Genomic DNA, 14,389 nt, shown 5'->3' with positions numbered 1-14,389 from the left:
TTAAATTGCACATAGTGAGCCCTAGGACTCCCAGTCTGAGTCCACCAGTGTAAGATATTCAGGGCTTAGGTTTAGAGATCTCTTTTCTGCTACTTCCCTAGTCAGGGCATATGAATTGCAAATCACCTGAGGGGGCCTGGTTCCCTCCCCCTTGGAATTTGCAGTAAGTTGTTCCTACAAAGTTTTAATGACACAGGGCAAGAATCAGGCTGGAGCTTTACTGAAGGTAGGTGAAAGACTCAGTGTGATTATGAATGGTGTGTGTGCATTTGTGTCTGTGCAGCTACTAATACTCTGGAATCAGCTCTGGAATCAGCTCCCTGTTGAGCTCCAAATGGCTCCCGACCTTCGCTCTTTTCGCTGCGACCTGAAGACTTGGCTATTTGAACTTGCCGGCCTGGACTGAGGGACTGGGATTTTAGATTTTAGATTTTAAATTTTAAATTTTAAATTTTAGAACATGTTTTATTGTTTAGGGCTACTTGGTTTAATTTATTTTAATTTTGTATATTATGTGTTGTATATAGTGTTTTAATTGCCCTGTACACCGCCCCGAGTCCTTTGGGAGAGGGGCGGTATATAAATCCAAATAATAAATAAATAAATAATACAAACAGGCAATACAAACATTCTGGATAAATTTTCCTCCCACCAGACAGAAATCCAGGGTGTTCAGGACTCGCTGTGCCAACTATTCCCAAATGCCATCTCTCCATAAATACATTCAACTGGCTTATTACAATACAAATGGGGCAAGAAAGAAAATTTTACAGTGAGTTTCCACCCTCCCCCCATAGTCTTCCTAATTTTCTTCTGAGGCTTCATGTGGGGACCAATGGCTCCAGGACTCCTTCCTTCCTCTGCAGCATTCATAGGCATCTGGGGGAATGGAAGGACTTGGGAAGATCTGTTCCACTTAGGTTGCATGGTGGCTTTTTAGTGTATGGCTGGATTCAAAACCAAATTCCGTGGCTCAAATGGATGGAGGCAGCATCTGGGTCAGGGTGGTCTGCTTCCAAAGGTTGAGGGGGGGTCATCTGTGTAGGGCTGAAAGACATGAGAGCAAGATCTTCTCCCCCCCTTTCTGGGTCGACTCTCCCAGGAGAGGAAGAAAAAGGCAGGGAGAAGAGGATAAGAAAAGGAGAAGTAGATTGGGGGTAGCTTGTAAGCAGAGTTTGAAAAGGCATTAATACTGCAGTAAAAGAAACATAGGCAGACAAAATGAGGAAATCACAGACGAGGACGAAAGAAAGGCTGGATTCTGGTAAGAGAACATACATGAAAAGTTTCACTTCTGAACTGAACAGTTGCAACATGTTAGGACTTAAGGACCTGAAACATTTATTTATTTATTTATTTTATTTATTACATTTTTATACCGCCCTTCTCCCAAAGGACTCAGGGCGGTGTACAGGGCAATAAATACAAAAACAGGATACAAAAGTTAAAAGCGAATTAAATAAATGCCCAAGGTTAAAACAATAGTTAAGATGTATTAAAACCCCAACCCTAACCCATCAGACCAGGCCAGACTGCTCAAATAGATACGTTTTTAGATCGCACCGGAAGGAGCAAAGGTCGGGGGCCGTCCGGAGCTCAACCTGCAAGCGGTTCCATAGATCTGGCGCGCCCACAGAGAACGCTCTCCCCCTGGGGGCCACCAATCGACATTCTTTGATTGGAGGCACCCTGAGGAGGCCCTCTCTGTGGGAGCGCACTGGACGGAGGGAAGTTGACGCCGGCCGCAGGTGTTGCCGTAGGTAAAATGAAAATGAAAAATGAAAAAATGAAAAATGCTGGTCATGTTTCAGGAAAAGGATAGACAGATAAAACCCATTTACAACAAATACCCATTTTCAACACATTGCAAAATGATTTCCAGAACTTGGGGCAGGAACTTAGCAGGATAGGCTGTAGGCTTACTTTTTCAGAGGTTTTACCAGTGTATAAGGAGCAAAATGGAAAAGGTCAGCATATAGCAGAATTCAATATGTGGCTAAAGGAGTGGTGTAAAGGGGAAGTCTTTGGTTATATTACTCACAATGTCTGTAGCTGGTCCAATGAAACAATATACAAAAGAGATGGTTTGCATCCATCAAAGAAAGGGACTGAGTTAAATGGCAATAAACTCACAGATTTTCTGGAGGAATATTTAAACTAAACAACGGGGACACTGAGTTAATTGATAAAGAACATCCTTGTCCCTAGCAATCAAAAAATTACAGGGTTAGCAGTGCATGTAACATAGATGTGTGTGTGGACAAGAATATCAAACTTGCTATCAAGCAAAATCAAGCTTTTAATAGTGAGTGCCACACAAAGTGTACTAACCAAACAGGTGGTAAGAAAATAGGGGAACTCAGGCACCACACAGGTTATGTAGAAAGTAAACATAGGGTTAGTCATAAAGGACTCAAATGTCTATACACCAATGCACAGTATGAACAGTAAACAGGGTGAATAGGGGAAATCATCAAATTTGCAGACAACACCAAGCTGGGAGGAACAGCCAATACTCCAAAAGATATGCTTAAGATACAGAAGGATCGTGACAGAGTTGAACATTGGAAATTCAATGGTGAAAAAAGTAAGATTCTACATTTAGGCAAGAAAAACCAAATGCACATGTATAGTACAGGTGGTACCTTGCTCAATTGTAGCAACTGTGAGAGGGATCTTGGAGTCCTAGTGGACAATCACTTAAATATGACCCAGGAGTGTGCTGCAGTTGCCAAAAAAAAAGCCAATACAGTGTTAGGCTGCATTAACAGAGGGATAGAATCAAGATCATGTGAAGTATTAATACCACTTTACAATGCCTTGGTAAGGCCATACTTGGAATACTGCATCCAGTTTTGGTCACCACGATGTAAAAAAGATGTTGAGACTCTTAGAAAGAGTACAGAGAAGAGCAACAAAGATGATTAGAGGTCTGGAGACTAAAACATATCAGGAATGGTTGCTGGAATTGGGTATGTCTAGTTTAATGAAGAGAAGGATGAGGGGGGACATGATAGCAGTGTTCCAATATCTCAGGGGCCGCCACAAAGAAGAGGGAGTCAAGCTATTCTCCAAAGTGCCTGAAGGCAGGACAAGAAGCAATGGATGGAAAGTAGTCAAGGAGAGAAGCAACCTAGAATTAAGGAGAAACTTCCTGACAGTTAGAACAATTAACCAGTGGAAAAACCTGCCTACAGAAGCAGTGAATGCTCCAACACTGGAAGTTTTTTTAACAAGAGACTGGACAGCCATTTGTCTGAAATGGTATAGGGTTTCCTTCCTGAAGCAGGGGGTTGGACTAGATGACCTCCAAGGTCCCTTCCAACTTTATTATTATTATTATTAAATGCAAGAGTGAAACCTTTCCAGCAGATGAACTTAAAACATTCCCTCCTCCTAACTTTGGGCTGTTCTTAAGAGTACAGAGAGAGAAAGGGGAAAAGAAAAAACAAACAAACAAACACATTTCTCTTCACTCTGTTTGTTGGCCAGACAAACAGAGTGAGGACATTTTCTTTTTGGTGGCTTAATTTAAACAGAATTTCTAGCAGAATTTTAAAATTCTTTTCTCTTTGGATTAGAGACAGTTAACAGACACATTTACCTCATACACAAAGAGTTTGACACACATATACACACAAAGGCAAGAGAACAGAAAAGGAAACAGAGGTCTTAGTTTTACACATCCTAGTCATTCCCACCATAAATCTCAGTTAACTCAAATTAGGGAAGGCACAAATCTTAAACATACCACGTGGGTGCAGAGAGAGAGAGGGGGGGGGAATCATTATTTCTTACTTTCCCTTTAAGTACCTTTATTTAGCCAAATTGGTTTCCAAGCAAAGCCCTAAGCAAAGTTCATTTTTATATATAGTTTCTCTACCTATCTTTTTCATACCTGCCTGAATGGGTAGCTGATTCCCGTCCCAGGCTCAAGCAAGCTTTACACTGAGGAGCCTATCTCGAACCTGGAACCCCATGATTCGCTTATTCCTGATGCAGGGGTTCACTTTGGTTCTATTGGGTCCAGCGCACTGAAGCTTCCTCGTGAGACTTCCGCCTACCACCACAGTTTTGGGTCAAAAAGGGACCCATGGAGCACTCTGGATCCTTCTCAGAGTAACTGCTCCTTTAGGGATCTACCATCACGCTTTCAGACCTGTCGAGGACTCTTCTGCTCCCCTGCAGAAGGTACAGTTTCCTGATTCCAGTCTTTCTGACAGGATTATCTGCATTTCTGCAGGCTTGGTTTCTGCTTGAGACAGAGAGACTTGGAGGCAGGGTTAGTTTCTGCTTTTAAAATCCTTTAGGGAAATATATTCTGCCCTTTTAATATTTCCTTCTCAGTGCGGGGGTGGCTTGACTTCCCACAGCACTTTTAAGCCCTGAACAAGAGTCCCTATTAAACTAGAAAAGGGGATTGCAAGTTTTTCTTGCATAGCTCACTTGCTGATTTGCTGAAAGTTGTCTATTAATTTTCATTTTGTGTTTCTATCATTTTTAGAATCACTTTGCATGAATGATGGCCCCAAGTGCCAGTCCAATTCTTGCCAAAAGAAGTCTGAGTGCCACGCTGCTGCCACGGCCACTAGTTGCCACTGTCTGGACTCATCGGTGGACATTTCTGCAGAAGATTGTATTAAAGAAACTTATGATCCTTGCTCTTCTCTCCCTTGCCTTCACAATGCTACTTGTGCAAGCGTTCCTGGAAATCTTGACTTTACTTGTGATTGTCCCATGGGGTACACTGGCACTGTTTGTGAAACTGCCACTAGCTTGTGTGATTCATATTTCTGTAGGCATGGAGGCACTTGCCAGGATGCACCTAGTGGTCTCACCTGCTCCTGTGCTGAAGGATTCACAGGTATACACTGTGAAACTGACATTGACGAATGCCTTTCCAGTCCTTGCCTCAATGGAGCTGTGTGCAGAGACAAGATCGGGGGATATTCCTGCTACTGTGTCCCAGGTTACCAAGGAAAGCACTGTGACCGGGAGGTGAATGAATGTGTTTCTGAACCTTGCCTGAATGGTGCCACTTGTTTGAACCTCATAGGAAAGTATGAGTGCATTTGTCCTCTTGAGTACACAGGTAAGAACTCACAAAATTAGTATACGTGCAACCTATATTTTGCATCCCCCCCAAGGCACATATATTCCAGACAATTACTCAAGTCCCCTTGTTTTGACAAACCTATGCAAATAGTATCAACAACCACTGGAATCCTCTCATTTGGAACCTGGAAGTTGGAAAATCAGCTCTGGGTATGTCAGCATGCAATGCGCTATCTGTGGAATACATGGAGAAAAGATTCTCCAGTTTGATGTTCTATTGCATTAGTGATGATGTTACCTAGGTGGGTTACTGAAATGTTTGCAAGCAAGCAATCAAGCTCAAAGCACACCAAAGACCCCACATTTCAATATTTAATATTTGTGTATGTGTCTGATCAGCAGAGGGTACCTCACTCTCCATTGTAAGTATTAGGATATAATGTGGGAAATACTTAGTGTCCTCCTTGAGTTCCTTTTCCTTTCCATCCATTTCCCTTTTGAGAAAGTTTGCTGAACAAGGTATAACTATCTGGAACTCTGTTGACTTCTCTTTTGAAGCTGATCTTCCATAATTTTCATTGCTACCAGTCTTTACCTTCTTGGACCTCCATGCCTGCTTAGTTTTCCTATCGATCTGCTTGACCTACAATACTGTATACAGCCTTCTCTTTCATGCTAGGAACTGCCAGTTTCATGCTGCTTTCTCCACTCAGCAGTGCTACACACTGTTTTCACATAACATACGCTGTGGTTTCACTTTCCCTTCATTTCACTTTACCAGCTGTAGACTGCAATCTCGTTATGGACCTAATACTCCCTTACCACTTCGCCATGGGATTGCAGCTGCAGGGATTTTATAAGAATCACTCTAAATTATGCATCACACTTTCAGATCACCTTCATCAAAGGCCACCTCCGTCAGCCCCTCTTAGAAAGAGACATTTTCATATGTCCTGACAAGGTGGTTATGCATTCTGAAGCTTTGCCTTATCTCTCATAAAACTGCACATTTTTCAGCACATGACAATATTTTTGTGAATCTTAAATTTATTTTTTATTTTTATTTAGTTATTAGATTGTCTTGCCTGTCAAAGTGTAGGATTATCTAACCACTGTTCAGTATGAATCATTTATAGGGTAAGTTCACAAATCCCAAGAAAAAAGCACAGTTGGAGATCAATGCAATATGTTCTTGTTTAACCTCACTTCACACAATATCATGTGAAATCTCACCATGAAATTTCCAATATTTCTTAACGCACATTGTTTCAATAGCCCATTCTTGCATTTCAGCAACTGTACATGAAAAGGCAGAAGATATTTACTCACAACTCAAATTTCTTGGCAAGTATGTTCCATTAAAATCGTTGGAACTGATGTATACAGTATAAGAGGCACTATCCACCATTACTAAAATCAATAGAATTAACTGCTGCTGTTTTGATGTTGGGCCTCTTTTAAACAAAAATGCCAGCTTTTTTTCTTAAATATTCTAGTAGGCTATATTTCACAAGCTGATAAATTTAAAGCAGTATTATAAGGATTAAAAATACAGTTAAATTGAATTTGCTCAGTGTTTTTTTATGAACCTCGTTCAATTTCATTCCTTGTGCTTATTTGATTGAATTTGTCCTCCAGAATCTCACTGGCGCCATCATCTAATTCGCCCTTTGTATTATTTTAACTCATTCATCCTATAGTCTCTGAAGGGTAGATCAACTATGTATTTACTTTGGAAAAGAATCAGTATTGAAAAAAGGGATGAAGGTAAAACAGGATGTGTGCTAACTAGATTTTGAAAGTAGGGCCTTCTACATTATCACTGTTTTCATTTCCCAAATTGTGAGAAACAATTCACTTCTGCTGACTTGAAATGCTAAAAACAAAGGGAGAAAATTTGTGCTCCAAACTGCTGTAGCAACAAAAATACTCTCCCCTAGTTTCACTCAAATGGGGAATGAAGGGAGGAACCTTTGAAATCCAGTTGACCCAGTGCTTGAGGATCTCTCTGAACTATTAAAGGGGAACTGTGAGACCTCACAGGACCCGACTGTTGGAGTCAGGAAGAGCAGGAAAGCAAATGTTCTCATGGGTGGGAAAATAGTTTGCAGCCATTTCAGCTACAAGACAGCTGAGCTGGAAATAAATCAGCTCAGCTCTCCAGGGCCACTCATGTCCTGGGGACATCGTAGTCTGGACCTGCTTTCATACTGGCATAAATCCTCATGCCAAAGTGCCCTGAGTGTATTCCTGAATGTATGTTGTTGTCACGGAGAATTGTGTGGTTTCATCCTGAAAATTTTAATCAGGAGCATAGCTGACATGTAAAATTATCGAACCAAATAACCCTCCAACAAATTAAACTTAGTGAGCAATTTCTAGAAAATAAGGTAGTATAGTGTACCAGAATATGATCATGTTTGCAGGACTGTAAATATTGCGTCCAATCTCTTCCCCACCCCTGGGAAATAAATTGTCAAGGAGTGCAGGAGTTATGTCAAAAAGTAAAAGTAGATCTTTTCTGTTGAGTGGCATAGACTTTGTTTTGACGTCTGCCTTCAGTTAAGATCCATCACATGGACACCAAATAATATTTCAAATAAAAAATGTGTTGCTTTCCTGCCACCCTGCTGCTACCAGTATGTGTCTTGGTCCAGGGCAAGTGATGAGAAGAACTACACAGCCACAGGAAAGACAGAAAGGAGAGAGAGAGGAAAAGCCCATTAACTGCCGGTATGGCTGCTCTGAAATGATCACATTCAACCTGGACCTCCTGTTGTATGAGGGAAGCTGCGTGACATGACTCTGTTAGCCAAACCAAAGGCAATAGCTGCGACCCAGGAATAAACTCCTTGATGAAGGGGAAGACAGGCTCGCCATTCAACAAGAAGAAGAAAACTAGTATTAAAAAGTGAAAGGAGAAAATTAAATCATCCAGACAGGATTCGGGATTGCTCAGCAGGACTGGTGGCCTAAATCAGAAAGAGAAACATGAACATCAGATGGAAGAAAGAGTAGTATTGTCCTACTTCCAAACTTTCTGCCTCCCCCCATTTTCCTTTTCACATTTCACCAATCATTTGGACAATTATTTATTTATTTATTTATTTATTTATTTATTTATTTATTTATTTTAATTGCATTTATATCCCGCCCTTCTCCGAAGACTCAGGGCAGCTTACAAGCTTAGCAGTTTACCATGGAACGTGCCATAGATAGAAACAGGGGTGTTCTTACGTATTTGTTGCTTCAGTCACCTTATCTAGAAGAACGTCTTCCTCCAATTACAAAATGTAGAAAGCTTTTTACAGTAGCATTCATACTCGTTTCACTCATGCTTCCCCTACAGGGCATGGCAATGATCTGAATGTTGTTTATCTAAAAAAATAATAATTTTTTTAGCAAGTTTATCCTTATTTTGAATCTGATTGTCATTCAGCATCATTCATTATCTGGCTAGTTGGCCATGTAGGGATTGAGGAAAGAAAGAAAGAAAAGGAAAGAGAGAAGAGAGGAGAGGAGGGAAGGGGAGGAAAGGGAAAGGAAAGGAAAGGAAAGGAAAGGAAATTTTCTCTTTCAATCTCATGTATTATCAAGCACATTGTCCTTTGTTTGTATCACAATGATTAACTTCTTTACTGAAAAAGAAAAACCCACTGTTATCAGTTAAGCTTACTGACTAGCCCAACCTACCAGGAGGACAGTGGAACTGAAAGTTTAAGAGTTAATTACTGCAAACCTAAGGAGAGGTCAGTACCCTGAACTAAATAGGGAGGATAAGATTTTAAAGTATTCCTAAAGTGTGGTCAAGTTCTGTAGTGCTAAGAAATTCAAATTACTATTTCCCTTGTAATAATATGTAATAGGGACACGGTGGCTCAGTGGGTTAGGACGCTGAGCTTGTCGATCAGAAGGTCGGCAGTTTGGCGGGTCGAATCCCGAGTACCGCGTAACATTGTGAGCACCTGTTACTCGTCCCAGAGACATATTTTTTGGACAATACTTTTGATCTGAACAATTGTGCAGTCTTATCTCTCCTGCGTGAAGAAATCCTGCACGGCTAGCAGTGGGCCTCTAGAAGTGATCTAATGCAGGAGCAGGGAACATATTTTGCCCTGTAGGACTGTGTTACATTGCTTAGATCACTGGTTTGGGGGCTGCAATGTGTTTTTAATGTGTTCTAAGCCACCCTTAGAGATGCGGTGGCTCAGTGGGTTAGGACGCTGAGCTTGTTGTTGATCAGAAGGTCAGCAGTTTGGCAGGTTGAATCCCGAGTGCCGCGTAACAGAGTGAGCGCCTGTTACTCGTCCCAGCTTCTGCCAACCTAGCAGTTCGAAAGCACGTAAAAATGCAAGTAGAAAAATAGGGACCACTACGGTGGGAAGGTAACAGCGTTCCGTGTGCCTTTGGCATCTAGTCATGCCGGCCACATGACCATGGAGACGTCCTTAGACAAGCGCTGGCTCTTCGGCTTTGAAACGGAGATGAGCACCGCCCCCTAGAGTCGGAAATGACTAGCACGCATGTGCGAGGGAACCTTTACCTTTTTAATATGTAATACCTTTCTATGATGGCTTCATTATATTTATGATCATAATCAGACAACAGCTTCTGGAGACACACTTTTAATTCAGCTATAGTTGAAATCAAAATAAGCCATTCAAAAGGACAGTTCCAATCAGGGAAAACATTGGGGGGAAAAATACCCCCTATTCCTTCTACTTCTCCCATGGTTTGCAGTTTTCCATCCAGTTGAAAACTCAGCCAATCCTGGGTCATTATGAAACTCTCTTTCTGGCAATTCTGGCAATTCTGCCTTTGACTCTTTCTTGCTTAAGCACAATTTCAAGTTGAGACACCTATAGGAAAAAAAGAAAAACAAGGGCACTCTCCCCAGTCACTAGTCCTCTTGCACGTTCTAGGAGTTCTGTCTGTTTTTAAGTTTGTTTTGTTTGGCTCCTTCAGTTCAATAGCTTTGTTTAGGGAAGTATAGTACAAGAATCTGTATGAAGGGTTTAAAAACTGCGAAGAAAATACGGCATAAAATATAAACCCAAAGAGATATGCTGAGAAAACCGCTGGAGAATAGTTTCTAGCATCCATGCCTAAAATAATAAGAGTAATAATTCCATAAAGGGAAGCTTTCTGTTTCTGCAATAGTAAAATAGTGGGTTTTAAAGCCCACTTAACAGAATGATTTATCAGCGGCTCCTGCTGTTGTTCGGGTGGTTGTTTAGCTTTCTGCAGCTCACTGTGAGTGAGATGTGTTAAATGCACGAGCCAGAGGGAATCTTGCATGAAACTCCCAAGGTGTCTCTGCTGGTAATAAAAATCCTCATTTACTCAGTCAGAGGGAGCTTGCCTATTGCTATTAGCCCAGCCTGACACCATGAATCACAGTGGGAAATCATCCACCCTCATCTCATTTCTCTGGGATGTTAAAAAAAGCTTATAACTTTTGATATGTATGCTGAGAGCTCACAATAAATTAACCACGGTAATGCTAACCAAATGCTCTTGTTACCGGCTCTGGGTTGCAAGTTGCTCTGTGAGCTCTCCAGACAGTGTTCTGCAGCTGATCTGCTGGGTGACTTTTTTTTTTGTCCCCCTCCATCAAAGAGCTAAGAAATGTCTTGTATAATTTTCACTAGAAGGAAGGAGCTTTGTATGCCTGAATCACAGGGAAGACTGAACATTTAGGCAGTCAGGAGAGCAGTGGAGGAGAATCTGCATTTTTATTATGCTCATTATATATCTGTATCTATATATTCTTATATAGATATATCTTGTTCATAGTGCCTGTGTTGGACAGCTGTTAAATGATGGAGTGCAACTGGTGCTGGACACACTGGAAATAAAAAGTGTTTCATTATTTAAACATTCGTTAACCTGAAGAAAATACAGAATTCTCCAGACAGACCAATTTCCTGTGTTCCTAATGGGGAACTTATAAAGTGAAGTTAAGATCTACCTTGAAGAAAAGTGTTGACTATCAAAGTAAGCATTATACAGAAGGATACTGTGGATTTTCTTAGATAACATGTCAGCTAACAGATTAAATGTGGCTTGTTAAAAGATTGAAAATCATGTTCTATTGTTTTTTGAAATGGCTAATGATGTTTCTTTGCTGGATGTCACTCCAACTTTGTTGGATTACACTTAGTACCTTTGTTGGAAGACAAAAGTCTATTTTATCTGCAAGGGTTTGTTAAGTGACAATTTTCTTTATCATATTTGTTTCTTAACATGGAGTAGATGGTAGACTTGTAGATGCAGCTTAAAGCCATCACATAATTATTTGCCCAAGTTCCCATGCTGCTACTTCGTTTATTGTCAAAATGCAATTTCTGACTTAAAATAATCCAAGCCCCCCCACATACACATTTTGATAATAAAATTAAGTAGCAGCATGGGAACTTGGGCAAATAATTATGTGATGGCTTTAAGCTGCATCTACAAGTCTACCATCTACTCCATGTTAAGAAACAAATATGATAAATGTGGTGGTCTTATATATTTTATATGTTTTATATGTATGTGTGTGTATCTACATATATTTTTCCATTGCCGTGTATATACTGTATATACTCTGTGTGTGTGTGTGTGTGTTGCATGGATAGATTTTTATAGATGGAAAGAGTCTTTTGCTCAGTAGCCTAAGGCAAGTTATTTGGTTTGACAGACCAATGGCCTGATCCAGAGCAAAATCAAGACGTAGTTTCATGTGTTTGTGTAAACCTAATACTTATGACAATTGTTTTGAGTAAACTGCCCCTCCAATCCTCAAGATTTGCCTATTGTTCCTTGGCATAATCTTTTTGTTATTGTTTTCCTAAACTTCAAATTGTTTCAACAATTGCAGAACATGTAAATTCTGTACACTTTGTGACATGAGAACAATTCTCAGGGTTAAATATATTGCCCATTGTCTCAGTGCAAACAATATGATGTGTATGTCTAGAGATCTTTTCATTAACATCATGGTGGTCTGACTATATAGTTGCTTGCATACATGTTTTGAGAATAAAGCATGATCTTTGGGAGGAACAAGAGAACATGCATCTCACAAAATATTCATGCAAATCCTGTGTGAAACAGTTTTTATGATATTTTATGCACACTAGTCATGTTTCACAATATGCCAGGCAAACATCACACTCATCAGTGCACTACCTCCATTCAAATGAAATGAATTCAAGCTTCAACCTGAATCTTTGAACCAAAACTGAATTTGTTGGAATGCTTTGAATTACTCTGGAGAGTTAAAAGTGATTTGTAATTTCATAGAATCTGAAGTTGGAAAGGACCTTTTAGGAAACTGAATTCAGCCCTCAACTCTAAGAATAAATTTTAATTAATGTTTCCATGACATTTGGCTGTCCAGCCCTTATTGAATTCTTCCATGGAATAGAAACTCACCACTTCCCTTGGTAATTAATTCTACTCAAACTGCTCTTACTCTTAGATAATAATTGGATACTCTTTCTTGGTTTTCATCATATCAAAGAATATAATATTTTTGTATCCATAGACTGGAGAAGGTATTAAACAATATAATGTATCTACTGATATTGAACTTCAGTTAGAATTGTTTTAGGCAGTTCACCTGGAGAGATAGCAAGAGGTTTAAAGGAATTCTGCTACTCTTAAGTCTGGCTTCCTCTTTCTTGCATAATCCTTGAGATTTCCACAAATTCATGTACTTTCCATATTGTTGCTTAACTCAGTCTGCCATATTATCTATAGTATAATTCCTATTAATCTCTGTGTAAATTAATAATGCTTGTAAGCCCAGAAAATCTAGCAGTGGTGAACTCATTTATCTTTTGTAAGAGTTACTTCAACTTTCAACAGTTGTTAAACATTTTTTATTTAAAATTTGGACTAAGACATTCTTTGCATTTTTATAAGCTCTTTGTTGGATACTTTGGAGATAGCAGTACCGTCCTTTCATTATTTTTATTATATCTTCCACAGAAGACATAACTGAAGTGGTGGAGGGACATATTTCAGAAGCTTTTTGTAATAAAATTCTTTCATCTATTTAGATGGCCCTTTGTTCAGTAAAGGATCTCCCTGCTATTTTCACCCCACTCTGTTCAAAGTTGAAAAAGTTGCAGTTATTTTGATATTTCATAGAGTATGTTTAAATATTTTGTTGAATCAAATCTTCAACTGGATTATATCAAACCTTTATGCCTTCAAATCTCAAATATGAATCAAATTTCAGCTGATTTGCACCCTTTTGATGTTTATTCCATAACCCAACTACCTTTTGCCTATGCTTTGATCCAAATCAGGTAACAGTATGATATATTGTGATCATAATGTGGAAATATCTAAAATATCTAAAACCAGTTTATCTCAGGATAGTAGGTGATACTTTATTGAATAAAACCTAATTTCCCTTTACAAAATTAGGGCTAGCAAATGAGTTGTATTTCATTGACAATAGTGTCTTCCATTGCTTCTGAGATACCAGACAGAGTCTAGAAAGCAACCCATATAGCTCATGTAGCTATACTTTACAGGCAGCAACTCAGAAGGACTGTGCAGAAATTGCCAGCTATGTTACCTGAGACAGTTGCTTCACTCTGCCTTATGGTATGTTTGGATTGGCTGAGTCTATGAAATTCATTAGTTAGTTATACCAAGGAAACAGCCATGCTGAAACCAGGCCTGATGCATAAATGTTGATATTTGTAGCAAATCCAGGCATGATAGCTCCATATCAAAAGTTGGTGTTCTATTATCCTGTTGTTTCCATCACAAACAGCACAACTGAATGCTTGAAAAGATCACAGCTCTTTAGGAAAATAGACACAAAAGGGATTAATCCGTTAGCATCTTAAATTGCACATCAAGCAATTTATATAAAGAATAAATGCAAGTGGCAACTTGGGTTATTTTCACAGTTTGAATTTAAAGACCCAGATTGTTGTTTGTTATGAAAAAAATGTTTTCAATGATGAATAAAGGTAAAGGTAAAGGTTCCCCTGCACATACATGCTAGTCATTTCCGACTCTAGGGGCCGGTGCTTGTCCGAGGACATCTCTGTGGTCATGTGGCCAGCATGATTGGATGCCAAAGGTGCACGGAAGGCTGTTACCTTCCCACCATAGTGGTCCCTATTTTTCTACTTGCATTTTTACGTGCTTTCAAACTGCTAGGTTAGCAGAAGCTGGGACGAGTAACAGGTGCTCACTCTGTTACGCGACACTCAGGATTCGACCCGCCAAACTGCTGATTTTCTGATCGACAAGCTCAGCATCCTAACCCACTGAGCCACAAATTGTTAGTCAAAGGGGGGGGGGAATGAAAATGCATACCACA

General features: G+C 39.8%; 1 protein-coding gene across 1 annotated transcript in view; it reads left to right on the top strand.

Moving 5' to 3' along the window:
* CRB1 (crumbs cell polarity complex component 1) overlaps nucleotides 1–14,389 on the top strand; it is a gene marked incomplete at both ends in the record, with an annotated part of 156,699 nt that overhangs the window by 36,045 nt on the left and 106,265 nt on the right. The window contains 3 exon segments of the mRNA XM_081325517.1: nucleotides 2,486–2,587; nucleotides 4,003–4,191; nucleotides 4,505–5,092. Coding sequence (XP_081181643.1) covers nucleotides 2,486–2,587; nucleotides 4,003–4,191; nucleotides 4,505–5,092 — 879 coding nt within the window.

This window comes from Vipera berus (genome assembly GCF_964194415.1).
Source record: "Vipera berus genome assembly, chromosome: 3".
Taxonomy (NCBI): domain Eukaryota; kingdom Metazoa; phylum Chordata; class Lepidosauria; order Squamata; family Viperidae; genus Vipera; species Vipera berus.
This window is presented reverse-complemented; position numbering and strand designations above follow the sequence as displayed.